Genomic DNA, 25,338 nt, shown 5'->3' with positions numbered 1-25,338 from the left:
ACCAAAATAGCATCAAAAAAGGAAAATACAGACAAATCTCAATTATGAACATTGGTACATAATTTTTAATAAAAATTCATATTGAAATCATATACCAGAGTCTGGGAGGGTTTATTTCAGAACTGCAAGGATGGTTGCATTGCCTAACTTTATATAAGAATTGTCAAAGACCTCTGTGGTCTTCAGTAACTATTTGAGTCCCATGGTTTCATTTTGGAAGTTTCCATTCTTCTAACATTAAGTAAAGGAGACATTTGCTTTCTCAATATTTTTCAGACTTGAAGTATGTTTGGATGACCAGGGAATTACCTCCAAACCAGGACATTTATGAAGAAAAATTATCCCAGGCAATGATAATGGAAAGACTTCCAAGCTACAACCTTAAATGTTCCACATTAGGGGTAAGCTGGAAATGTGAAGACCTATTTAAGTGGGAGCTGGTAAGTGAGAAGACACACTTTAGTCAAGAGACAGTCACTCATATAGATAACCTTATTGAGAAAAGAGGCTGCTTTAACAAGTCTGGGACAGTTTTTCATCTGAATAGATTGTCTTATCTAAAGCAGGTATTTCCCATTGAAGAGAGAATATATAGTTTTGACACAGATCAGAAAAGTTTAAAAACACATTCATTTGTAAAAAAACACAAGCAAGTCTATGGAGAAAAGAAACTTTTGAAATGTAATGACTGTGAGAAAACGTTCAGCAAAATATCAACCCTTACTCTTCATCAAAGAATTCATACCGGAGAGAAACCCTATGAATGTATTGAATGTGGGAAAGCCTTTAGCCAGAGTGCCCACCTTGCTCAACATCAGAGAATACACACAGGAGAAAAACCTTTTGAATGTACTGAATGTGGGAAAGCCTTCAGTCAAAATGCTCACCTTATTCAACATCAGAGAGTTCATACTGGAGAAAAACCTTATCAATGTAAGCAGTGTAATAAAGCCTTCAACCAGCTTGCACATCTTGCTCAACATCAGAGAGTTCATACTGGAGAGAAACCCTATGAATGTATTGAATGTGGGAAGGCTTTTAGTGATTGTTCATCCCTAGCTCATCATCGAAGGATTCACACTGGGAAAAGACCATATGAATGTATTGACTGTGGGAAAGCTTTCAGGCAGAACGCTTCTCTTATACGTCATCGGAGGTATTATCACACTGGAGAGAAACCATTTGATTGTATTGATTGTGGGAAGGCTTTCACTGATCACATAGGACTTATTCAGCATAAGAGAATTCATACTGGAGAGAGACCTTACAAATGTAATGTGTGTGGGAAGGCTTTTAGCCATGGCTCGTCCTTGACTGTACATCAAAGAATTCATACAGGAGAGAAACCTTATGAGTGTAATATATGTGAGAAAGCCTTTAGCCATCGTGGTTCACTTACCCTTCATCAAAGAGTTCATACTGGTGAGAAACCTTATGAATGTAAGGAATGTGGGAAAGCTTTTCGGCAGAGCACACACCTTGCTCATCATCAGAGAATTCATACTGGAGAGAAACCTTATGAATGTAAGGAATGCAGCAAAACTTTCAGCCAGAATGCGCACCTTGCACAACATCAGAAAATACACACTGGAGAGAAACCTTATGAATGTAAGGAATGTGGTAAGGCTTTCAGTCAAATTGCACACCTTGTTCAACACCAGAGAGTTCATACTGGTGAGAAGCCTTATGAGTGTATTGAATGTGGGAAGGCCTTTAGTGATGGCTCCTATCTTGTTCAACATCAGAGACTCCACACTGGCAAAAGACCATATGTATGTCTTGAATGTGGAAAGGCCTTCAGACAGAGGGCATCCCTGATTTGTCACCAGAGGTGTCATACAGGTGAGAAACCTTATGAATGTAATGTTTGTGGGAAAGCCTTTAGCCATCGTAAATCCCTTACTCTACATCAAAGAATTCATACAGGAGAGAAACCTTACGAGTGTAAGGAATGTAGCAAAGCCTTCAGCCAGTTTGCCCATCTTACACTTCATAAAAGAATTCATACTGGAGAAAGGCCCTATGAATGTAAAGAATGTGGGAAAGCCTTCAGGCAAAGTGTACATCTTGCTCATCATCAGCGAATTCATACTGGGGAGTCCTCAATTATTCCCTCTTCCCCATCCCCATACCACCAAGTCCTCTAGATTCAATCTTCTAAATGCCTTTAGGATCCATCCAGTTTTTTCCATCATCATAGTACAATATGGAGTCACCTCATTTTGATTTTTATAGTATTATAACCATTTTCCCTTCTCCTCTCAAGTGCATTTTTAACACTGTGGCAGCTTAATCTTTTAAAAATAAAAATCCATACTTATGTTGCTTTCCCATTTAAAACATTTGTCTTTAAGAGTATGTTAGTCCATTTAAAAGGCTTAGCACACCATTCTTGACATACAATTAGTTAGTGCCATTAAGGTAAAGGTTTCCTTGCTGTCATGTTCAGCTGCAAGTAAATCTGCAGTAGGTCAAGACTAAGAAACCTAAAGATTTTAGAGCAGACAGAGGACTCTACTTTCCCAGGAGGTAGAAAACTGAACACATTCAGAATTGAAAGATTCTGTGATGAACAAGGGTAATGTGGTGGCTCACCACTCCCTCTATATGAATAAACACAAGGACTGATAGAATTGCTGATGAGAAACTCTCACTTTGCCTGGCACTTAGAAGTGAGAATAGGCCAGTTAGAACAAAGACATTTGATAGAATGTAGGACTAGCCAGATATTTAAAACAAACTAAAGTCTCAGTAAGCTACGAAAACTTGAGTAGATTAATAGCTATGAAATAAGCTGAAGAAAGTAGTTTAACACTTTGTTTGTTTGTTTGTTTGTTTTTAGTTTAACACTTTGACCTCTAGAAAAGCACAGACAATTCCTGTGGTGTTTGAAATGTTCTAGAGCATAAAATAAAGTAAAGCTGCCCATCTTATTCTATGAGATTGACAAGACTGGTACCAAAACAAAAACATATGCTGCAATTAGCTTATAAATGTAGATGTTAAAACTTGGAACTTTTTAAATATTAAAAGGTAGAGTAAATGGAGAGCTAGACACATCTTTGTATAGAAGGAGTCTGGCAAAGATATTTCTGTGTTAAATATGTAAATGATAATCCAGTAAAACTCCCAATATATTTTTAAGTTGATATGCGGATTCTGATCATGTATAGAATTATGGTATGAGAAGGAATATAGTACTCACTTAACATTAACTGAGCATTAGCTAATGTGCCAGGTCCTGTTTTAGGTTCTGGGGATACAGCAGAGTGTAAAATATGCAAGTTTTTGCCCTTACAGACCTAGTGGGAGAAGACAAAGTTGAAGTATATACCATGTGATAAGTATGTAATATGTACCATGATGAGAAATCACTGAAAGCTAGGGAGTAATGGTGGAAGTAGTGCCTTAGTATTCGCAGGACATGTGGGCATTAGAAGCAGGTAACTCAGACACAACCGGCATAATGAGAGTAGTCATTTTGGTCCAAAGGTAGATAATTATGCTTTCAGTATTGCAGGAGGAGAGAATTGATGGTTTAAGAAAGATCATGAGAGTTCTCTTTACTCTTTACTAATAGTGATTTCAGGACTGGTGGAGGTTGTTCTTTTTGTTTGTTTGTTTTGTCTGTTTCTGTTTTTTTGTTTTGTTTTGTTTTTTTGTTTGTTTTTTTTGGTAACAGCTTTATTGAGATACAATCCACGTATCATCCAATTCACCCATTTAGAGTATACAATTCAATGACTTACTATTTCAGTTATGCCATCATTACCACATTTCATTACCTAAAAAAGAATACCCCCACCCCTAGAGGAGTACCCTTACTTGGACCACACTGTGCTTTTGGATTCCCTCTTGACTGTCCTATGGCAGCATAGAAGGCCATGTGAAGGGAGCTTGTGGCTCCAGAGGGCATGAGTATGAAAGTGGAGCTTTGGTGTTCTCTTTACTTTGGGATAGAGACTAGGGGATGGGTGGTCTTATTAGACTCCCACTATGTATGATAAAAATAATTTTTCATTGCAGTGGGGGAAGATGGATTAATCAAATGGTGGGGGGACACTTTGCTCTCTGGAAAGACCTATATTTATACTTTGTACACTAATGAAGCTCTAAAGATCAAAAATCTAAGTACAAGAAAATATTTCTATAACTTTGAGGTAGACCTTCTTAGGTATTTATTACACATAACCCAAGAGCTGACATTAAGATAACATTTATGTGTGGAAAATATCAGTCATACAAATAATTAAGTCAGGGCATCCCTGGGTGGCTCAGTGGTTTAGCACCTGCCTTTGGCCCAGGGTGTGATCCTGGAGTCCCAGGATCAAGTCCCATGTTGAGCTCCTTGCATAGAGCCTGCTTCTCTCCCTCTCCCTGTGTCTCTGCCTCTCTCTCTCTCTCTCTGTCTCCCATGAGTAAATAAATAAAATCTTTTTAAAAACCAAAACAGGGATCCCTGGGTGGCGCAGCGGTTTAGCGCCTGCCTTTGGCCCAGGGCGCGATCCTGGAGACCCGGGATTGAATCCCACGTCGGGCTCCTGGTGCATGGGGCCTGCTTCTCCCTCTGCCTATGTCTCTGTCTCTTTCTCTCATAAATTAAAAAAAAAAAAAATTAAAAAAAAAAACCCAAAACAAATAAAGTCATACAGATATGAGATTGAAAGAAAATATTTGCAAACAAATATAACAAAGGATAATAGTCCCTAATAGTCAAAGCATTATTACAAATCAATAATAGTAACATCTGCAATTCAGTAGAAAAATGGCCAAAGTGAGCAGCTCTGGTGGCTCAGCGGTTTGGTGCCGCCTTTGGCCCAGGGTGTGATCCTGGAGGCCCAGGGTCGAGTCCCATGTTGGGTTTCCTGCATGGAGCCTGCTTCGCCCTCTGCCTGTGTCTCTGCCTCTCTCTGTGTGTCTCTCATGAATAAACAAAATCTTTAAAAAAAAGAAAAATGGACAAAGCTAGTGGCCAGTTCAAAGAGGGAAAAATAGCTAAGTATCACAGTGATGAAGGAAATGAAATGCAATATAAAGTGTTGTTATATCTCTACTTTTTTCCCCCAATAGGTTGGTTGGTTTTATTTTTTTTTTAATTTTTATTTATTTATGATAGTCACACAGAGAGAGAGAGAGAGGCAGAGACACAGGCAGAGGGAGAAGCAGGCTCCATGCACCGGGAGCCCGACATGGGATTCGATCCCGGGTCTCCAGGATCGCGCCCTGGGCCAAAGGCAGGCGCCAAACCACTGTGCCACCCAGGGATCCCTAGGTTGGTTTTAAATCCTAGAAAAGTGTGATTATATCTAGTGACTGTCAAAAACAAGACAATTCCATTGTCAGTTATATAAATTTATGTGTGTATATGCCATTGGAATCATTCCTCAGAAACCAAAGTGTACAAAGGTAGGTAAATGTATAATGACAAAAATAATTTTTAATGGTGAACTCTATTAGAAACTATTAGAGTACTGGGTAAGTGGGTAAGTCAATTATGGTGTAGGCATTCAATAGAATTACATGCAGCTGTTGAAAAAAGAACTATAAATGTGAATAATAGCCATAGAAGTATAGTTATACTAAATGAAAAAAATTTTTAGACCTGTGTTCTAATATAAACCTCATAATTGTAATATCAAAAATAAAACTTAAAATATGTATTTTTGTTTTTGTCTGCCCAGTTTTCCATGCTTCCTTCTTTTGACACTACCATCTCTTCTTTTCCTTTGAGCAACTGACCAAACTGTATCATAATGGCTTCGATGGTCTTGGCTAATCAAATTCTCTCTGGAGTTTGAAAGGTAGTTGGTCTGTGTCATCCAATGGCAGCTCTCTAAAAGGATGATGCTGGTGTTCTTATGGCTGAGATCTTTGGGGGTCACTCTAGTTTTTGTGCTTTCTAAGCCTATAATTCCTCAAACTACCTACTATTCTTCTACTACTTCGTTTTTTACCTACATTGCTCATCTGCTTGCAATAAAGAAGCTTAACCAATATGGAATTTGGTATGAAGATTAGGTGAGGCCATAGAATCTTTGGAAAATTGAAAGTGTTAGGGATCTGTTTTTAGGTGAGATGGGACAAGTAAAACTCCCATTTCTTTTCTAGCCTAAGAAAGTGAAGAGCTTGCGGTGTGCACTGGGTAAATATCCAACTGAATTATTATTTGTAGTTACCTAAGATGAATAGAAGTCAGGGAACCTGGATAATGGCAGTTTAGACCTGGATAATGGCAGTTTAAACAGAAAGAGGAATTCTAAGTCCAAAAATGTGTATGATGCTGGTATCTAATTGCTTTGTGTAGTTTAAAACTCAGATCTGGAACTTCTGGCATCAAGGCAAAAAATTTCAACTAGGGGTCTTTGTATTATATTTTTTTGGAGGGGGTCTTTGTATTATATTGTTGAAAGATGTCGTATGCTATTTGAAGTCAGGCCATGTGACTCAAATAGCATACGAATAAGATTACTCAATGAAATTAAGAGTCTCCTTTTATGATTTGCTAAAGTGGGATGCTGTTAAATTCCATATTTTATTGTAGAGTGGTTGTTATGGAATGAATTGTATCTCCCCCCTCCCCGCCCCAAATTCATTTGTTGAAGCCCTTTAAAGGAGGGCTTCAAATTAAGGAGCCCTTTAAATTAAGAGTAGATGATGTGACGAGGGTGGGCCCCTAATCTGATAGGACTAGTATCCTTATAAGAAGAGGAAGAGACACCAGAGCTACTAAAGAGAAGTTATGGCAACAACTGAGAGATGCTTCTGACAGTTTACTCCGAATGGACTGATCTTGACCTTTCCAGGAAGTTGGTCTGAAGGTAACACTGGGGCTATGTGATAAATTGAAGGAATCAACATTTCTAGATTGTAGCATGGAAAACTCCGATGCTTAACTCCAGTTGTGGCCTTCATACGAAGTGTGTTTCTTGTATCCGAGGAGCCTGCAACTCCCAAGTACATGTACCTCATGGGCATTCTGGAAACTCCTCATAAGGGCAATATGTCGTTATCTCTGGGCTGCTGTTCTTGAGTCTAGACATTATTAATATGGTTTTCAAAAGAGGATAGTCTGATTTAGAAACAATCCAGAGTAGCTCAGATTGGGACTGACAACCTCAAGGATTTCTTTCCACCCAATATTCCTGAGATTTTATTTAATATCATTATTGGAATTAAAATATAGTGTTTTCAGAGGAAGTAATGGACTTTAACCAAATTACAAATAATTTTAAAGGAAAAATGATCAAAGGAGAGAAAATGTGCCTCAGCAAATTAAGTAGACATAAGTGGCTTAAAATGAATGAAAAATCAAAATAATTTAGAAAGCACACATTGTTTTGAAAACATGAAACAAAAGTTTTTCTTGGGGGTCTATAAAGTCAGTCAATTATGTAAACTTATCAGTTGAAAATTTATTTTTTAAAAATCTCAGTATTTTCTTCTTTGAGAAACAAAATTTTAGATAGCCTAAAAATGTTGCTTCAATAAGTAGAACAAGAACAGGGTCTTGAGAAAACGAGTCTAAAGATGAAGTGACCTTTTAAAGTAGACGAAGTAATCTTTTAAGATGTATGAATATTGGGGTGCCTCAGTGGCTCAGTGGTTGAGCATCTGCCTTTGGCCCAGGTCGTGATCCTGGAGATCTAGGATCCAGTGCTGCATTGGGCTCCTTGCATGGAGCCTGCTTCTCCCTCTGCCTGTGTCTCTGCGTCTCTCTCTCTCTCTCTGTCTCTCTGTCTCTCTCTCTCTCTCTCTGTCTCTCATGAGTAAATAAAAATTTTTTTTTTAATTTTTTAATTTTTATTTATTTGTGATAGTCACAGAGAGAGAGAGAGAATGAGGCAGAGACACAGGCAGAGGGAGAAGCAGGCTCCATGCACCGGGAGCCCGACGTGGGATTCGATCCCGGGTCTCCAGGATCGTGCCCTGGGCCAAAGGCAGGCGCCAAACTGCTGTGCCACCCAGGGATCCCTTTTTTTTTTTTTTTTTTTTAATTTTTTTAATTTTTATTTATTTGTGATAGTCACAGAGAGAGAGAGAATGAGGCAGAGACACAGGCAGAGGGAGAAGCAGAGTAAATAAAATCTTAAAAAAAAAAAGCAAGCATGAATATTTTGTAAATGGCTACATACACAAAAAGTTGCCATTCTAAACTTCCAGAAAATGACAAGGGAAAAAAAAATAATCTAATTTTAAAAAGAAGAAAAGACTGCGTATAAACATTAGGTATCTCTTAGACTCTCCTGTGTTCCTGGTTCTGAGGGTGGGAGGGACAGCTTAGCCTGGCCACCAGATCTCACTAGAGGACCTCTGCCTCTGGTAAGTCACACAGTTCTTAAGTGAGAGACTACAGTTGCTGAATTCAGGAACATAGACCCCAGCTCTAGGATTTGAAAGGTTCTGGAAAGAGTCCTAGAAGGGGTAGGGTTTGCTTTACTGCTGTAGAAGACCCACTTGGGGCCATAGGTAATTAGGAAGCTAACCCTCTGACCAGGGTGAGGCCCTGGGGCCAGAGCTTCCCCTATTCCACAGGGACAGTGCTACAGACTGAATGTGCCTCTCCCAAATTCTTAGTTGAAACCCTAAGGTGATGGTATTAGGAGGTGGGGTCTTTGGAAAGTGGCTAGGTCATGAGGGCAGAGAGTCCTCATGAATGGGATGCCAGGTCAGCTCATGGAGTAGAAGGGGCCACGCACTATCATCCCTTGTATCCTCAAAACCAACTTCTCACCTAACACATGTGCTAAGAGCCTGTAATATTGGTAATGCTGTCTGACAGGTCCTCTCCCTCTCTCCTCTTCCTCTCTCCCTCTCTCTGCCTCTCTCCTTTTCTCCTCTCCCTCTCCCTGAAATGATGTCCCCTATCTGGGCATCTGATATTCAGGGCATCCCTGATCAGGCAAATTGCATTTTTTGGGCTGAGTCATTTGTGGATTATTCAAATAAAAATGAACCTCATTATGGAACCAGTACTCATGATCTGGGAATGCATAAGACAGCCTAAGGGATGGGCGGAGAGGAGCAGGACATCGGGCCCACAGACCTGCCTACAGCATCACTGAACTCCCACTTACTGGATGGAATCATGGATCCTGATTCAGGTGCTCTGGAAGAAATGGGTTCAGCCTGCAGTCCCCACACTCCCTCCCAGGCTTGCCCTGTGTGCGTCCATTTACCCTTCACACACACACACAAAGGCGGCAACAGCAGTGGTATCTGCATTAAAGAGCTAGGTACCTGCCTTGGTACCATCTGGAGAAGCTCCTTCCGGGAAGAATAAAGGCAGAGAGGGTTAGCCCCCAGCTATTAGTCTCTGGGTGAGGTTGTACCCAGAAGAGGAGCTTCAGACCCTCAGGGCCTTAGGGCTTGGGCAGCTCTGAATTCAAGAGCCTCTAGTGACACCTCCCCAGGTGCCTTAGTGTAGGAGGGCTGTCCTACACTAAGGCAATACAGACTGAAATACAGACTGGGTGACTTAACCGTAGAAGTGTGTTTTCCCACAGTGCTGTAGAGGTTGGACTCAGGGTTGAGGGGCTGAGGCCTCTCTCTGGCTTGTCAATGGCCACATTCTCACTGTGTCTTCATGTGGTCATTCCCCTGTGCTGTCTGTGATCTAAACTTACCAGGACACCAGTCTGATTGCATTAGGGCCTACCCTAAAGGCCTTTGTAACTCAGTCATGCCTTTAAATACCTTATCTGCAAACATGGTTACATTCTGAGGTACTGGGGGTGAGGGCTTCAACATATGAATTTTGTAAGATTGTAAGCTAGCCCTTAATACCAGTATTCAAAGTCTCTTGAAATGTTTTTGATGTAAGTTCAGAAACAGTATAACAGTAGTTTCTTATCCCAGTAAATGTTAGTTTATCACAGCCGGTGAGGGTTGGGGGCTCTGCTCTACTTGGTCTCAAGGGTGCAGACCTCACCCACCTGTGGCTCCTTCATCCCCCAGGGACTCAGTTCTCATTTGAATCCTCCAAGTTTTGTAGGCAAATGAGAGATGTAACACAAAAGGACTTTTATCCAAAATCTACAGTGAACTCCTAAAACAACCGAAAAGCCAATTGAAAACTGGAGAGACAGGTTACCAAAGATACACAGATGGCAAGTAAGCATAGGATATGATCACCATCATGTAATTTGTACACCACAGATTAAAATAAATATATATATTTTAGAAAGAGGGTGAGAGACCGACTGAGTAGAGGAGGAGCAGAGGAGAAAATCCTCAAGCTGACTCCAGGCTGAGCACCTCCAAGCTCTATGAAGGGCTTGATCTGAGGAGCTATGAGATCATGACCTGAGCTGAATGCTCAACCCACTGAGCCACCTAGGTGCCCCAGGAAACCACAGATTAACAAGATGCCACTACACACCTATTAAAATGGCAAAAATCCAAAAGGAACTCAGTTGGCAAGGCTGTGGAGTGACAGGAGCTCTCATTCATTGCTGACGGGAATGCACTTTGGAAGAGAGTTTGGCAATGTCTTTGAGGCTAAACCTAGTTGTATGATAACTTCCAGCAATCACACTCCTAGGTATTTACTCAAATGAGTTGAAAGCATGTCCACACAAAAAGCTGAGCGTGGATGTTTATAGCAGTTTTATGGAAGCAAACAAGATATCCTTTAAGGTGAATGGATAAGCAGACTGTGGTACTTAGATTATTGTTCAGTGATAAACACAAATGAGCTATTAAGCAAAAAATTAAAAAGGAACTTAAATGCGTATAAAATGCTAAGTGAAAGAAGCCAGTCTAAAAATGCTATCTATTGTCTGATTCCCACTATATGACATTCTAGAAAAGGCAAAACTATGGAGACAGAAAAAATATCTGTGTTGCAAGAGGGTCCCTGAAGATGGAAGGTGATGAACAGGTGGAGCACAGGGCATTTCTAGGGCAGCGAAACTATTTTGTGTGGGACCGTTATGGTGGATATGTATTATGCATTTTCCAAAATCCACCAAAGTGTAGGACAAAAAGAGTAACCTTGATGATGGAGTTTAATTAGTAATATATCAATAGAGGTTCATTAACTGTAACAAATATGCTGCATGAATGCAGGAGTTTAATAGAAATTGTGTGGGTATATGAGAACTCACTGTACTATCTGCTCAATTTTTCTGTAAATTTAAAATTGTTCTGAAAAAGTCTGAGTAAAAACCAAACAACAACAAAAACAAAACCACACAACAAAACCACAATGCAATATCAGTACACACCAGAATGGCTACAGTTTTTAAAATATGGCAACATCAAATATTAGAAGGATTTGGAGAAACTGTGTATCTCGTAAATTGCTGGTAAGGATGTAAAATGGTACAACTCTTCTGTGAAACAGCGTGGCAGTTTGTTTAAACAAGAAAAAACTAAAAATGCAAATACCATATGACTCCTGGGCATTTATTGCAGAGAAGTGAAGATTTATGTTCACACAAAACCTGTCATAAGGAAACAACAGTGAAAGGGCAGTCTGTGGAATGGGAAAATTTTGCAAACCAAATATCTGATGTTTTAATATCCAAAATATATGTGTTTTTACCACAATGAGAAGAAAAAAAAAACCATTTGGAATAGCCCCAAGCTGGAAATATCCCAGATGTGATACCCAAGTTATGTCAATAACATGGAATAGAACTTGGCAATAAATAATAAACTATTGATACATATAACAACCTGGATAAATCTCCAGAGAATTGTGCTGATGGGTGGGGTGAAGCCTATAGTATAACATTTTTGAAAACAAAATTATGGATGTAGAGAACAAATTAGTCATGGAGTTAAGGACAAATGGGATCTGGAGGAAAAATGGGTGTAGTTATGAACGAGCCACATGGAGGGACCTAGTGGTGATGGAAATATTCTGTATCTTGACAATATCCACATTAACATCCTAGTTCTGATAGTGCAAGATGTCACCGTTGGGAGGTACCAAAGGATACAGGGGGTCTTTATGGTTTCTGTTCTATTTTTTTGCAACTGCATGTGAATCTACATTTATCTCAAAATACCTAAGAAATGATAAGGGGCGCCTGGGTGGCTCAGTGGTTGAGCATCTGCCTTTGGCTCAGGTTGTGATCCTGGGGTCCTGGGATTGAGTCCCACAGGGGGATCCCCGCAGGGAGTCTGCTTCTCTGTCTGCCTATGTCTCTACCTCTCTGTGTCTCTCATGAATAAATAGAAAATCTTAAAAAAAAATGAGTCATCACCTAAGGTTAGCTAATTTTTCTATTTTTATGGTCATTCATCCACCAAATGCTTTTGTACCTGGCTTCCTGGTTTATGAGGTAAGAGCATCCCACCCAGGAGGCCTGGTTCCTCCCCCAGCAGCCCCACTTTGCTCTTGTGTGACCTCTCTTTCCTGCACCACTTTCCTTATGCAGAAAGTAGCTTGGTTGTGGGGATTACATGAGTTCCTAAGTCATAAAATCCCAAGAACAGAAGCTGGCACATAGGAAATATAATTAAAAGGGTCAACATTTTTTCCTATTATGACCCCTTCTTTGCATCTCTGCCAGTTGGCGTGATCCTTGGTTCTAGAAAGCTGTCCTGTATTGATGAAGTTTTGAAATATAGGTGAGTTCCAGAGCTGATGAACAATAAAGAATTCTTGAGACATCTTTGGTGCGAAATGGTGGTTTTATTAAAGCACAGGGACAGGACCCATGGGCAGGAAGAGCTGCTGCCCCTGGCCTGTGAGGGGTGGTTGATTATATACCTGGGAGTTGGGAGGGGTTTGAAGATAGCCTAGTCTCTGAGGAATTTTGGAAGCAAGGTTTCCAGGACCTTGAGGGGGCTAGCTATTGTTGGGAAAAGGTCACTTATTACCATCTAATAAAACCTGAGTCATGAGACCTTTCAGATGTGTATCAGTGGGCCATATGCTTGGGGGATGATTACCAACACGTACCTTGAGGGTTTAGAATTAAAGGAAATTTCAAAAGGAATTTTTATATGTTAAAGTAGGCTTGGAGGCTCCTGGGGGTCAGGCTAAGATTGCCTTCTGCCCTTAGCAAAGTATGAACATCGAGGCAGTTGAGTCCATAGAGGAATGTCCCTTTCCTTGTTTCAAGGAATTGTCAATGTGCTGCCCCAAGCTCTTGCCTTGTCCTCAGCTAGTCCCCTGTTCCCCCATCAGTATTCCTGCCACTTTGGTCCTTGTGCAGTTCACAGGCCGGGCTGCAGGACCAGGACGACTGCAGAAGATGCTCTACGGCCCCACCTTTGCTGGAGTTCCCTACCCACTTCTTTCCGATCCGATCTTCTCTCCTCCGGATCTTCCTCCTCTCCGATCTTCTCTCCTCCCGCCCTGTGCCTCCTCCTTAGAGATCCACCCTCCCCCTCGTTCCACTGTTTCTTCTTCCTTCTTTCATGCCCTTCCCCATCTTCCTCCCTCCTCCTTGGCCCCTCCTCCTCCTTCCCTGGCTTCCCCTCTCATCCCTTCCCCTCCCCGGCCCTTCTCCTTTCCCTCTCCCTTCTCTCTCTCTCTCCTCCACTTCTCCCTTTCCTCCTCCTCCCTCTTCCTTCTCTTTCCTCCTCCCTCTTCTCCTCGCTCTCGCCCCGCCCCCTTCCTCCCTCCTCCCCACCCACAGGCCATCTCCTTGGCAGCGGTGCTGCTGGGACGTCTGGGAGATGGAAGGGCACAATCCGGTCTCAGGTGGGCTCGGTTCCGCTCGGTTGGGCTCGGCTCTGCTCGGTTTCGTTCCGTTCCTTTGACGAACACTAGAGCGGAGACGGTCGCGCGCGGGTCTTTGGGTAGTGTAGTCCGCCCGTCCGCGCAGGCGCAGTGCGGCCGGGCGGGCCCAGCGGGCGCGGGTCATTGTCCTGGCTGAGCCGCGCGGGTGAGACGGCAGCGGGCGGGGCGGGAGGGGGGGGAGGGGCGGGGTCCCTCATTCCGCTCCCCCAGCGCGGACCGACCCTGGCCTGGGGGAGGGGGCGTGCGGGCGCAGGTGAGTGGCGTGCGGACTGCGGGCGGGGTGGATCAGGGGAGGGGCGCGGACCTGCGAGGGGCAGCGGAGACTGGGCTCCCGTCGGAAGGAGGCGGATCCGTGTGCCTGACCGCGTGTGCGCCGGCCCTGCAATCGTACCAGTGTGTGAGTCAGTGTGAGTCCGGGCGTTCTCCTGTGGGCTTGCCTCGCTGTGCCTGCACGCCTGCCTATCGTGGTGTCTCTGGGCGCACCTGTCTGGTCCTGTCAGTTCGTGTCTCTGCACCTGTCTGCCTTTATCAGCAGGACCAGAGTGTCTGTGAGGGTGCCGTCCTGGGGCGCACCTGTCTGGCCCTGCCTGTCCATGCCTGTGCACCTGTCTGCCTTTGTCAGCAGGGCCAGAGTGTCCTTGAAGGTGCCATCCAATGGCACACCTGTCTGGTCCTGCCTGTGCATGGCCTTGCACCTGTCTGCCTTTATCAGCAGGGCCAGAGTGTCTCTGAGGGTGTCCCTCTGTGCATACCTGTGCCTGCTCCTGGCCTCTGGATTTGTCTCTGTCCCTGGATGTGGGGTGTGTTTCTCTATCAGTGCATCCATCCGTGTCTCTATCTTTGGCCATTGCTCAGTGTGTGTGTGTGTGTGTGTGTGTGTTTGCGCGTGCACACGTGAGTGCATCTGGGTGTGCCTCTCCCAAAAGTAGATGTGAAAGACCTGGCATATCTGGATAGGTGGGCCTGGCCTGGGGCTCCCAGACTCCCCAGCTCCTTCCATGCCCTCACAGACTTGTCTGGCCCATAGAAAGCTCTGGAGGGGCTAGGAATCTGCTGCAAGGCAGTGTGTGGGTGACAGCATGTGGGGCCGAGGGGAGGTGATCCTTCTTTCCCTGCTTTCTCCCACAGTGTCCTCCTTAAAAGGGAGTCATGATCCCTGCCCCATCCTGACCAGAGGTTTATGTGTTCAGGGAATGTGTATTGGGCACTCAGAGTGCCATTCTGGCACTTCACTGGGACTACCTCATTTAGAAGCCTTCTGGTAACTCAGGCGGGAGCCCTTATCACCCTCATTTTACAAATGGGGAAACTGAGCACAGAGACTAATGAGTCACCTGGCCCTATACCCAGGCATCCAGTTCCAGAGCCCCCATGCTAAACTACCAAACAAAAGGGAAATTCTATTTTCCTTTCAACTTGTCTGAGACAGTTCCAGGATTTTTCCCCATGGGATTCTCCCCTAGAAACAATGGAAGGAAGGAAGGAAATGCCACACCCGGTTCGACAGTTACCAGGCCCATGCACATGTCACCTCACAGGGCCAGTCACTATGAGTTCATGGGCTTCGTTTAAACAAATTTTTTTCTTAAGATTTTATTTATTCATGAGAGACACAGAAAGATAGGCAGAGACACAGGCAGAGGGAGAAGCAGGCTTCCTGCGGGGAGCCCGATGTAGAACTCGATCCTAGGACCCTTGGGATCATGACCTGAACTGAAGGCAGATGCTTAGCCACTGAGCCACCCAGGTGCCCTAAAAATATCTTTTTAAAAGTTAAATGTTGTTTCAAACATCAGGACAGTAATGTGAAATGACTGCATCCAGGAAACAGAACCAGAAAACAATGGATAACGCCTACTTCTCATCCCTACTTTTTCCCTTCCCCAGGCTCAGAAATGCTGCACAGAAGCACACTGCAACCCCCCCCCCCCCCCCGTGTGCTGGCTTGTTTTTACACAGAGAGGTTATTAAAGTTCAGTATAAAACTCTTATATGAATTGCATTTCTCATTTAGTGACATTACAGATGTGAGTAAATGCAGAACGGACTCCTCTTCTGTAGAGATGACATGATCCTTCATAACACAGCTTCTCCCCTCCCAATTCCTTATATTGTTTCCAGGACTTTTTGTTGGTTAGTTGGTTGGTTGGTCGTTTGCCTCTAGGAATGGCACTACAATAAACGTCTGTTTTCTATGTAGAACTCTGCCTTGGGTAGCGTCTCAGACAGGGTTGATGGTTTATGGGGTTCATATATTGCTGCCTAACTTTCTGGAAAGATGAGGGACTCTATTTCCTTTAGCTGTGTGTGAGAGGTCTCGTTTCTCTGTCTCTCTGCCAACACTCAAGTTTGCTCCTCTGTTCATTCCTCTCTATGTTTCGGTGCTTCCTTTGTGCCGGACGTTGTCCTAGATGCTAAAGAGCCCGTCCAGAAATGATCATCTCTGCTTCCTAGGGGGTTGCATTCCAGTGGAGGGAAGACATGAGAAATCTGAGAACACTTCATTAAAAAGTGTCAGCTGTCAATGATCATGTGTGCTATAGGAAGATGGCAGAAGGGGTGGAGGGTGTTGCCAGTTGAGCTCAGGGGTCTGGAGGTAGAGGATCTGCTTCTCCAAGTAGGCCATGAGAAGAGCTAGTCATGGGAAGAGCATCCCTGAAGAGGGAGCAGCTGTGAAGGCCAGAGTGCCTGGGGGCCTGTGCTGGAGGGGATAGTGGAGTGGGATGGAGGGGGATGGTCAGCAGGGGCAGACCATGATGAGGGCCACCTGGGCAGCTGGGACAATTGTGGATGATTTCTAATGCTGTGGGAAGCTACAGGAAAATGGTTATTGAGGGCTATCTGCAGGCCAGACGTGGTGCCGTGGAGTCTACAGACTTGAGTACTAAGATACCTGAGCCCATGTCTTTGCAATCTGTGCCTAGGTGTCTTAGCTTCCGTGCTATTGGGAGTCTTTGCTGCGGGGGCTGCCTCGTGCAGCAGAGGATACTGGGCAGCATGCTTGGTTTCTGCCCACCAAATGCCCATAGCACACACTGCTCCAAGTTGTGGCACCTGCCGATGTCTTCAGATGTTACCAGATGTCTCCTGGGCCCCAAATCACCCCCTGGCAGAGAACTGGTGTTCTAAAGGCTTCTGCCAACCTGTCCTTATGTGCAAGTTAAAATTGCAACTTTTTGCTTGTTAAAGTGGGCGGCCCTTTGGCTTCACACTCCTAAGAATTTGCCCAACCTGTGCCGCCTGTCCAGTAATTTGTCTTAATTTAAATTGGCTCACTGACTTTTAAAATTATTTATTTTGGTTAAATCAACTGAGTTTATTTTTAATATTTTTTAAAAAGATTTTATTTAGTTTAGAGTGCGAGCAAGCATGAGTGGAAGGGGGAGAGGGAGAGGGAAAATCTCAAGCAGACCGCACACTGAGTGCAGAGCCTGATGTGAGGCTCGAACCCAGGACCCCCAGGTTCACTAAGTGAGCTGAAACCAAGATTTGGACACTCTACCAGCCATGCCACCCAGGCACCCCTAAATCAGCTTAGGAGCATGAAGGACATTCTGTGTAACCATCATAAACAGCAGTGGGGCAGTGCTGTGAGAAAGAAGACCCTTGAGTAGGAAGCTGACTGCATCCCACCCTTCAGAATATACTTAGCCATTGGCAGGAATAACAGCTGCTGTGTGTTGATCTCCTACTGTGCGCTCTCAGGCACCAGGTTCCTCTTGTCTGTTGGTTGAATCCTGAGGTGTAGGGGTGCCTACAGGGCTGGGGTGTGGGGCTGCAGACCCACACTTAGACCTGGGAAGGACATCTGAGCAGGTGGCTAGGAGCAGGCAGGGGGCCCCAGAAGCTTATGGGAATGGATGCGCGGGTGTCGGCATGTGCTTTCTGCGGGGAGGTGTGTGTGTCAGTGTGTGCGTGCAGGGGGTGTGCAGGTGTTGGGGTGTGCGTGTGGGAGGGGGGCCGCTTAGAGTTTATTACTAATGTGTGTACTTCTCCTTGCCTGTCTTCCTGGTGAGTTTGAGTCTGTTCTGTGAAGCAGGCCCAGGCCTGGTCTCTCACAGTGTGTCTCCTCTCTCTCTCTCTCTCTCTTCTCTCCCAACCATAGTCCGCCCATCCCGGTGACCTGAGCCCTGGAGGGATGGCCACCCAGCTGCTGATGGCTGAGGCTCTGGTGAGTCCTGCCCCCCCTGTCATGCTCCCTTCCAGAGGCTTCTACCCAGGGATGACCCTCTGTGCCCCCAGCCCCCTTAGGGTCTCACATTCTTGGCCCTGTCTGCAGAGGGGGGATGGTGGCATGCATGGGTGCTGCTGTCCTCTGCTCTGCCCTTTCCAGGTCCGTCAGCCCCTTGCCTGCCTGTGATGCTGCCTTGGCTCAGCCAAGGGGGATAAGGCAGCTTGGGAGGGACCAGCCCTGTGCTCAGGACTTCCAGGAGACAAATGGGCACCTGGGAGCTGATGGTTTAAACACCTCATAGCAAGCATGAGAAACGCCCCTCAGAGGCTCCTGGGCAGTGTTGTACCAGCTTCATGAGAGTCACTGTGAACATCCACATGCATGTAAAGGTGCAAAACCGGGGCTGGAATGAGCAGTTGCCTCTGGGGAGAAGCAGGAGGACACCCAGGGACAGTGCACCTGGGTGTCTGTGGCTCTCACCAGTAGGTTCTCTGCTTTATTGGGTGGTACCTGTACCCGTATGGCTGTGTGTTGTGTTTTTCTCTAAACCTCCTTTTATGCCAGGAATATTTAATAATAAAAAAGTAACCTATAAAACACTCTTTATAGAAAACAGAGAAAACCCAGTAAGCTGCAGGTAGGACAATATAATTTACCCATGGTCCCTCTCCCCATATATAAATCATGTCGGTATTTGTGTATTCACTTATTTTCTTCCTTCTCTGATTATTATTTTAAAAAACTGACCAAGTATTAGCTCTGCCATTTTAATATTGTTTTTCCCTCCCTGCATCCAACTTTAATCAATAAGGATTTCCCTTGTTTTGAAATATTATAAACTTTACAGACATCACTTGCTTGGCTGTGTGGTCAATGTACCTAAATGTTGATCTGGTAACTTTGACTTTCTTAAAAAAAATAAATTTTTTATGCTGTACATAACCAATCATAAAAGGAAGAAAGAATTCCTTTTTTTTTTTAAAGATTTTATTTATTTATTCACAAGACACACACACACACACACACACACACACACACACACAGAGGCAGAGACACAGGCAGAGGGAGAAGCAGGCTCCATGCAGGAAGCCAAACATGGGACTCAATCCAGGGTCTCCAGGATCATGCCCTGGGCTGACGGCGGCGCTAAACCGCTGAGCCACCCAGGCTGCCCAGAAAAGAAAATACCTGGTAGAAAAGGAAATGCATGATCATGATGAAGAGTCTAGAAAAATCCAGAAGAACACAGAGAAGAGAATCAGAGTGACCTGTGATCTCACCCCAGGAGATAACTACTCGAATGTCTGTGTGTCTTTCTCTCCCTTGGATGCATGTTGTTTTGCAAAAATGAGAATCACCCTGGTTGAGCAGTTTTTATATCTTGGTTTTTCTCTGTCGAAGATTTTATCCTAAGTGTTTCTCCACGTGTTTAAAAGCTCCCTGTCACATCCATGTCAATAACTGTAGAATTCCACTAAGGGCCATAGCTGACTTCTCTCATGGCTCCCCTGTTGTAGGATGTTTATTGGTTTCGAGTTAACTGATGGTTGTGAATGTCAGGAAGGACGTGGCTGGCGCATAAGTCTTTCTGTGCATTTCGTATGATTTCTTAGGGGGTATTCCTTGAGGAGGAACCCTGAGTTGGGTGTTTCTGAGGCCTTCCACGAGGCTTCTAGCACCTTCCCAGCCAGTGGCGGTGGTATGCCTTCCAGCCAGGCTAGAAGAGAGGTCTGCACCGGCCATGGCTGAGATTCCTTCTGCACGTGGGGTATAAGTGACACATGGAATAGACCTTGGGTGTGATGGGTGACAAACAGTGTCACACTATCTCTTTCTGAGTAGTGTTGCCTGTATTATGATTAGTGAGGGTTTATTTTCAGAAAATGTTAGCCACTTTTGTGGGTGGGTAGATTGTGTGGCGCCTTACCAGTTTACGGGACTCTGTCTTCTTGAAATTTTAAACGTGTGTGTGTGTGTGTGTGTGTGTGTGTGTGTGTGAGTTGTCACGGCAGATATTTTCCCAGGCTTGCTCTTTGTTTCTTCATTTATTCTATACATATTCTTAAAGATTTTTATTTATTCACGAGAGACTCACAGAGAGAAGCAGAGACACAGGCAGAGGAAGAAGCAAGCTCCCTGTGGGGAGCCCGATGCAGAGCTCAATCCCAGTACCCCAGGATCACGACCTGAGCCAAAGGTAGACACTCAATTACTGAGCCACCCAAGAATCACGTATTCTGTATTTTTTTAAAGATTTTATTTATTTATTCATGAGAGACAGAGAGAAAGAGGCAGAGACACAGGCAGAGACACAGGCAGAGGGAGAAGCAGGCTCCATGCAGGGAGCCTGATGTGGGACTCGATCCTGGATCCCCGGGATCAGGCCCTGGGCTGAAGGCAGCACTAAAACCCCTGAGCCACCTGAGCTGCCCGACGGATAAGTTTATGGCCTTGATTGTGATGGTGATTACATGGGTATGTACTTTTCAAGCTTATCTAATTGTATTAATTAATGTTCACAGCTTTTTGTATGGCAACCATACTTCAATAAAGTGGCTTTTTAAAAAAAATTTTTTTATTTATTTATGATAGTCACAGAGAGAGAGAGAGAGGCAGAGACACAGGCAGAGGGAGAAGCAGGCTCCATGCACCGGGAGCCCGACGTGGGATTCGATCCCGGGTCTCCAGGATCACGCCCTGGGCCAAAGGCAGGCGCCAAACCGCTGCGCCACCCAGGGATCCCCATTTTTTAAAGATTTTATTTATTTATTCACAAGAGACACAGAGAGAGAGAGAGAGAGGCAGAGGGAGAAGCAGGCTCCATGCAGGGAGCCCGATGCGGGACCCGATCCCAGGACTCCAGGATCACACCCTGGGCCGAAGGCAGGCGCTAAATCGCTAGCCACCCAGGGATCCCCTAATAATCCCTTCTTTATTTTTTTTTAATTTTTATTTATTTATGATAGTCACAGAGAGAGAGAGAGAGAGAGAGAGAGGCAGAGACATAGGCAGAGGGAGAAGCAGGCTCCATGCACCGGGAGCCCAATGTGGGACTCGATCCCAGGTCTCCAGGATCGTGCCCTGGGCCAAAGGCAGGCGCCAAACCGCTGCGCCACCCAGGGATCCCCTAATCCCTTCTTTAAAAAACCGCTTTATGGAGATCCCTGAGTGGCTCAGCGGTTTAGCACTTGCCTTCGGCCCAGGGTGTGATCCTGGAGTCCTGGGATCGGGTCCCGCGTCGGGCTCCCTGCATGGAGCCTGCTTCTCCCTCTGCCTCTCTCTCTCTCTCTGTGTTTCTCTTGTGAATAAATAAATAAAATCTTAAAAAAAAAAAAGAAGGGATTATTAGGGATGTCTGGGTGGCTTATTGGCTGAGCATCTGCCTTTGGCTCAGGTCATAATCCTGGGGTCCTTGGGATCAAGTTCCATATAGGGCTCCCCACAGGGAGTCTGCTTCTCCCTCTGCCTATGTCTCTTCCTCTCTCTCTGTGTCTCTCATGAATAAGTAAATAAAATCTTTTTTTAAAAAATAAAAAATTATTAGCAGGACTGACCAAAGGATGTATTAGGTCAAAGAATCAAATAATATCATATGATAATTATTATTATTAATAAAAAGTATATATAAGATATATATGAAATGTCAAATTAATCAAATTACAATAGCAAAAGTTGGCATTCATTAAGAGCTTACGTCAGCTGTACCAGACACCGTGCTAGAAGGCATATATGCATTACCTCACTTAAGGCCCATGACAACCATGGAGGGAGGACATTGTTGTTATGAAGCCCATTGACCAAATGAGGCCCAGAAGGGTTGAGACAGTTGCCCAAGGAAACACAGCCCAGGAGGGACAGAACCAGGATTTTACTGCAGGCTCCCAAACTTCCAAGTTCAAAGCCTTAACCACTACCACATGCTGCTTCTGCATTGAGTGGTGGTGGCCCCTGAGACAGGGAGGCCAGCGTGAGGCCAGGATACTGGGCAGGCTCTGGGACAATGAAAGAACTGGCCAACAGATGAGGCCTCCTCCCAGGGATGATGAGCCATGGTTTGGGGTTGGGGAGAGGGGTGTTTAGTGCCCAGGAGGGAGTCAAGGACCTGTGGGTGGCAGTAACAGTAGCTGACGGTTATTGAGCACCTATTGTATGGATGTACTTTTCTGAGCAGCAAACATGGATTAACTTAATTCTCACGCCATCCTTCCTCATTGATCCATTTATTCACTCAGGAACTATTTATTGAGTGCCTACTAGATGCCAGGCATTGTGTGAAGCACTGGGTATAGGATAGTGAGCAGGACGGGTATACTGGTTTGCTAAGGCTGCTGTAATAAAGCACCATGGACTGGGGGACCCCCAGTGTAAATCTGTCTTCTCCCAGTTCTGGAGGACGAAGTCCCTAAGGTTAGGGTGTTGGTGGGGGCGTGCTTCCTCTGAGGGCCATGGAGGAGGAGCTGTTCCAGGCCTCCCTTCAAGCTTCTGGGAGTTCTTGGCTTGTGGCAGCATAGCGCCAGTCTGCACACAGTGTTCTCTCCATGTGAATGTCTGTGTCTAAATGTCTCTTTTATGAGGATGCCAGTCATGTAGGATTAAGGACCTACCTTGCTCCAGTATGATTTCATCTTGGCTAATGAGATTTGCAGGGTCCCTGTTTCCAAATAACATCCCATTCTGAGGTGCTGGGGGTTCGAACTTGCACATGGGACTTGCGGGTGGGCATGATTCAATGTATAACAAGCACTTTGGACAGGACCCGGGCCCCAGCAACTGCATGGTGACAGGTCTTGTCACTGTGTGGTTGACATCATTACTACTATCATTCCCTACCATGCTACAGGGTATTCACTTTATGCACTGGGTTTACAGCATCAGCTGGGAAAGCACGGAGGCTTCCACTGCAGGAAGTGCCCACCATTCCTCATGGCCTCATCTGCCTCTTATGCCTTGGGTCTTGATCCAACCTCTCCCACAGCCCCAACTGCTCCGACCGCCCTCAGACCATATTCGGTATCACCTTTCTGAAGTCTTCCTGGACACCTCCTAAAGCTGCCATTGTTCAGGCACCTAGAGGATTTCTTTTCTTTTCTTTTTTTTTAAAGATTTTATTTATTTATTCATGATAGTCACAGAGAGAGAGAGAGAGAGAGGCAGAGACACAGGCAGAGGGAGAAGCAGGCTCCATGCACCGGGAGCCCGATGTGGGATTCGATCTCGGGTCTCCAGGATTGCGCCCTGGGCCAAAGGCAGGCGCCAAACCGCTGCGCCACCCAGGGATCCCAGGATTTCATTCATACCTTCACAGCGTATTGACCAGATTCATGTACATGTTCATATGCCTCGTCCATGAGGTGCTCGTTCTTGAACTTCTATGTAAGCACCTGGCTCAGTGCTTACAGCCCTGTATGGTCTCTGGACAGTGTGCTGAACTATTGGATCCCATCTAGAAGTCTGCCTTTACGGGGAAGCTAACACACCTGTCCAATCATGGGGTTACAGTCACTGTACCTTTGATTCCTTCTCTGTTTCTAAAGTGTGTGACTTTCTGTTCTAAACAGTCTTACGTTTGTTTTACTTCTGTCAGGGGACCATCCCAGTATAAGCAGACATGAAGAACACTGAGTGGTTGGTCCCTTCAGAACTGCACACCTTATTGAAATCAATTCAGATACATCCTGTCTGCCTCCCCTAAATCTCCTTGGCTTTTCTGGCTATTTCTCCAGATCTGTGTGAGCAGGGCCCTGTGGTGAGTGGTTGTGGGTTTCCTCTTACAGGAATCAGTGACGTTCAGGGATGTGACAGTGGACTTCACCCAGGAGGAGTGGCAGCAGCTGGAGCCTGCCCAGAAGGACCTGTACAGAGATGTGATGCTGGAGAACTACAGGAACCTGGTGTCTCTGGGTAAGGGGGCAGCTTCGCTGAATTACCATCGACCTGTCACTTGAGGACTACAAAGAAGTAAGAAAAAGGATGGACATATTTGACTATATAGAAAGTTAAAAGATAAAAATAAAATTGATAGGTAATGAAATGGGGGAGTAATATTTACCACATGTATAACAGTCAAAGGATTATAATTATATAAAGAGCTCCTAGGAATAAACAAGAATGAAACAAGAAACAGAATGATAGAAAGACCAAACATGAGCTGGCAGTTCATAAATGTAGAGATACACAAAATTACACTTTATCAAAGATTTATAAACCTTACCAGAGTCAAAGAAAAACAAATCAAGTCAAAGAAATATAGTTTTTGCCAGTGAGGAATGATGATGGCATATATGTGAGGGTGTAAGGAAAAGAACTTTCCTGTTTTAGGAATATAAATTTGGGACAGCAATTTTGGAGGACAGTTTGGCATTATCAAGTACATTTTGAACCGTTCCATTTTTAGAGATCTGTCCTTTAGATATCTTCCATAAGTGTGCAGACTTTTACATTGGAAGAAAAGAAGTGACCAAAATTATTCAAGAGTGAGTAAACACATCAAATCGTATCAGTATGATGGAGACCGTGTAGCTCTTCAAAGAGGAGCATTCTTTGTAGATGCTGACATGGAAAGATGTCCCTTGATTCAGTGTTAGGTCAAAATCACTAACTTCCAGAACAAGAATATGTTCCCATTTTCTTAAGAGCTTTCATGGGAGTGTAAATGACCTACAATTAACTGCATATTTAAAGCAAATAGTCTGATGGATTTTGACATCTGTGTACACCCAGCAGGAAACCATCACCATGATCCAGATAATGAACATATCTGATTCCCCTCTGTAACATCTCCCTGTGCTTCCTGCACCCACCCTCCATTCCCCAGGCAACCACGTTATGTGCAAATGCTTTACTGCAGCAGCGCTGTGGTTTAATTTGCATATTTTGGAATTTTATATATATACACTCATACAGCGTGTGTGCTTTTTTTTTTTTTTTTTTTTTTTTTTTTGCGTCTGATTTCTTTGACTCGGCATAATTATTTTGAGGTTTACCCATGTTGTATGATAGTATCATTAGTTCACTCCTCTTTATTGCTGAGTAATATCCTACTTTATGGATAGACCATGATTTATTTATCCATTCACTTGGGTTTGTTTGTTTTTTTTTGTTTTTTTTTTGTTTTTTTTAAAGATTTTATTGGGCAGCCCCAGTGGCTCAGCGGTTTAGCGCCACCTTCGGCCCAGGGTGTGATTCTGGAGACCCGGGATCGAGTTCCACGTCGGGTTCCCTGCATGGATCCTGCTTCTCTCTCTGCCTGTGTCTCTGCCTCTCTCTCTCTCTCTCTGTTATGAATAAATAAAATCTTTTTAAAAAATAAAGATTTTATTTATTCATGAGAGATACAGAGAGAGGCAGAGACATAGGCAGAGGGAGAAGCAGGCTCCCTATAGGGAGCCCAATGTGGGACTTGGTCCTGGGATCATGACCTGAGCCAAAGGCAGATAGATGTTCAACTGCTGAGCCATCCACGTCC

At 44.4% G+C, this 25,338-nt stretch overlaps 1 protein-coding gene across 17 annotated transcripts in view; it reads left to right on the top strand.

Annotated features, from left to right (window-relative positions):
* LOC140642365 (uncharacterized) overlaps positions 1-25,338 on the top strand; it is a 42,559-nt gene that overhangs the window by 10,400 nt on the left and 6,821 nt on the right. Inside the window, exons 1-4 of one of the 17 annotated variants that reach the window (XM_072842809.1) lie at positions 1,736-1,842; positions 17,805-17,870; positions 19,963-20,070; positions 23,648-23,774. In XM_072842809.1, the coding sequence (XP_072698910.1) occupies positions 17,838-17,870; positions 19,963-20,070; positions 23,648-23,774 (268 nt within the window). In that variant the 5' untranslated portion in view covers positions 1,736-1,842; positions 17,805-17,837. The other 16 variants (XM_072842771.1, XM_072842799.1, XM_072842791.1 and 13 more) reach the window with 16 other exon arrangements.

The sequence above is a fragment of the Canis lupus genome, chromosome 1 (genome assembly GCF_048164855.1).
Source record: "Canis lupus baileyi chromosome 1, mCanLup2.hap1, whole genome shotgun sequence".
Classification (NCBI taxonomy): Eukaryota; Metazoa; Chordata; class Mammalia; order Carnivora; family Canidae; genus Canis; species Canis lupus.
Note: the sequence above shows the minus strand (reverse complement) of the source record. Positions and strands in the feature narration are given on the sequence as shown.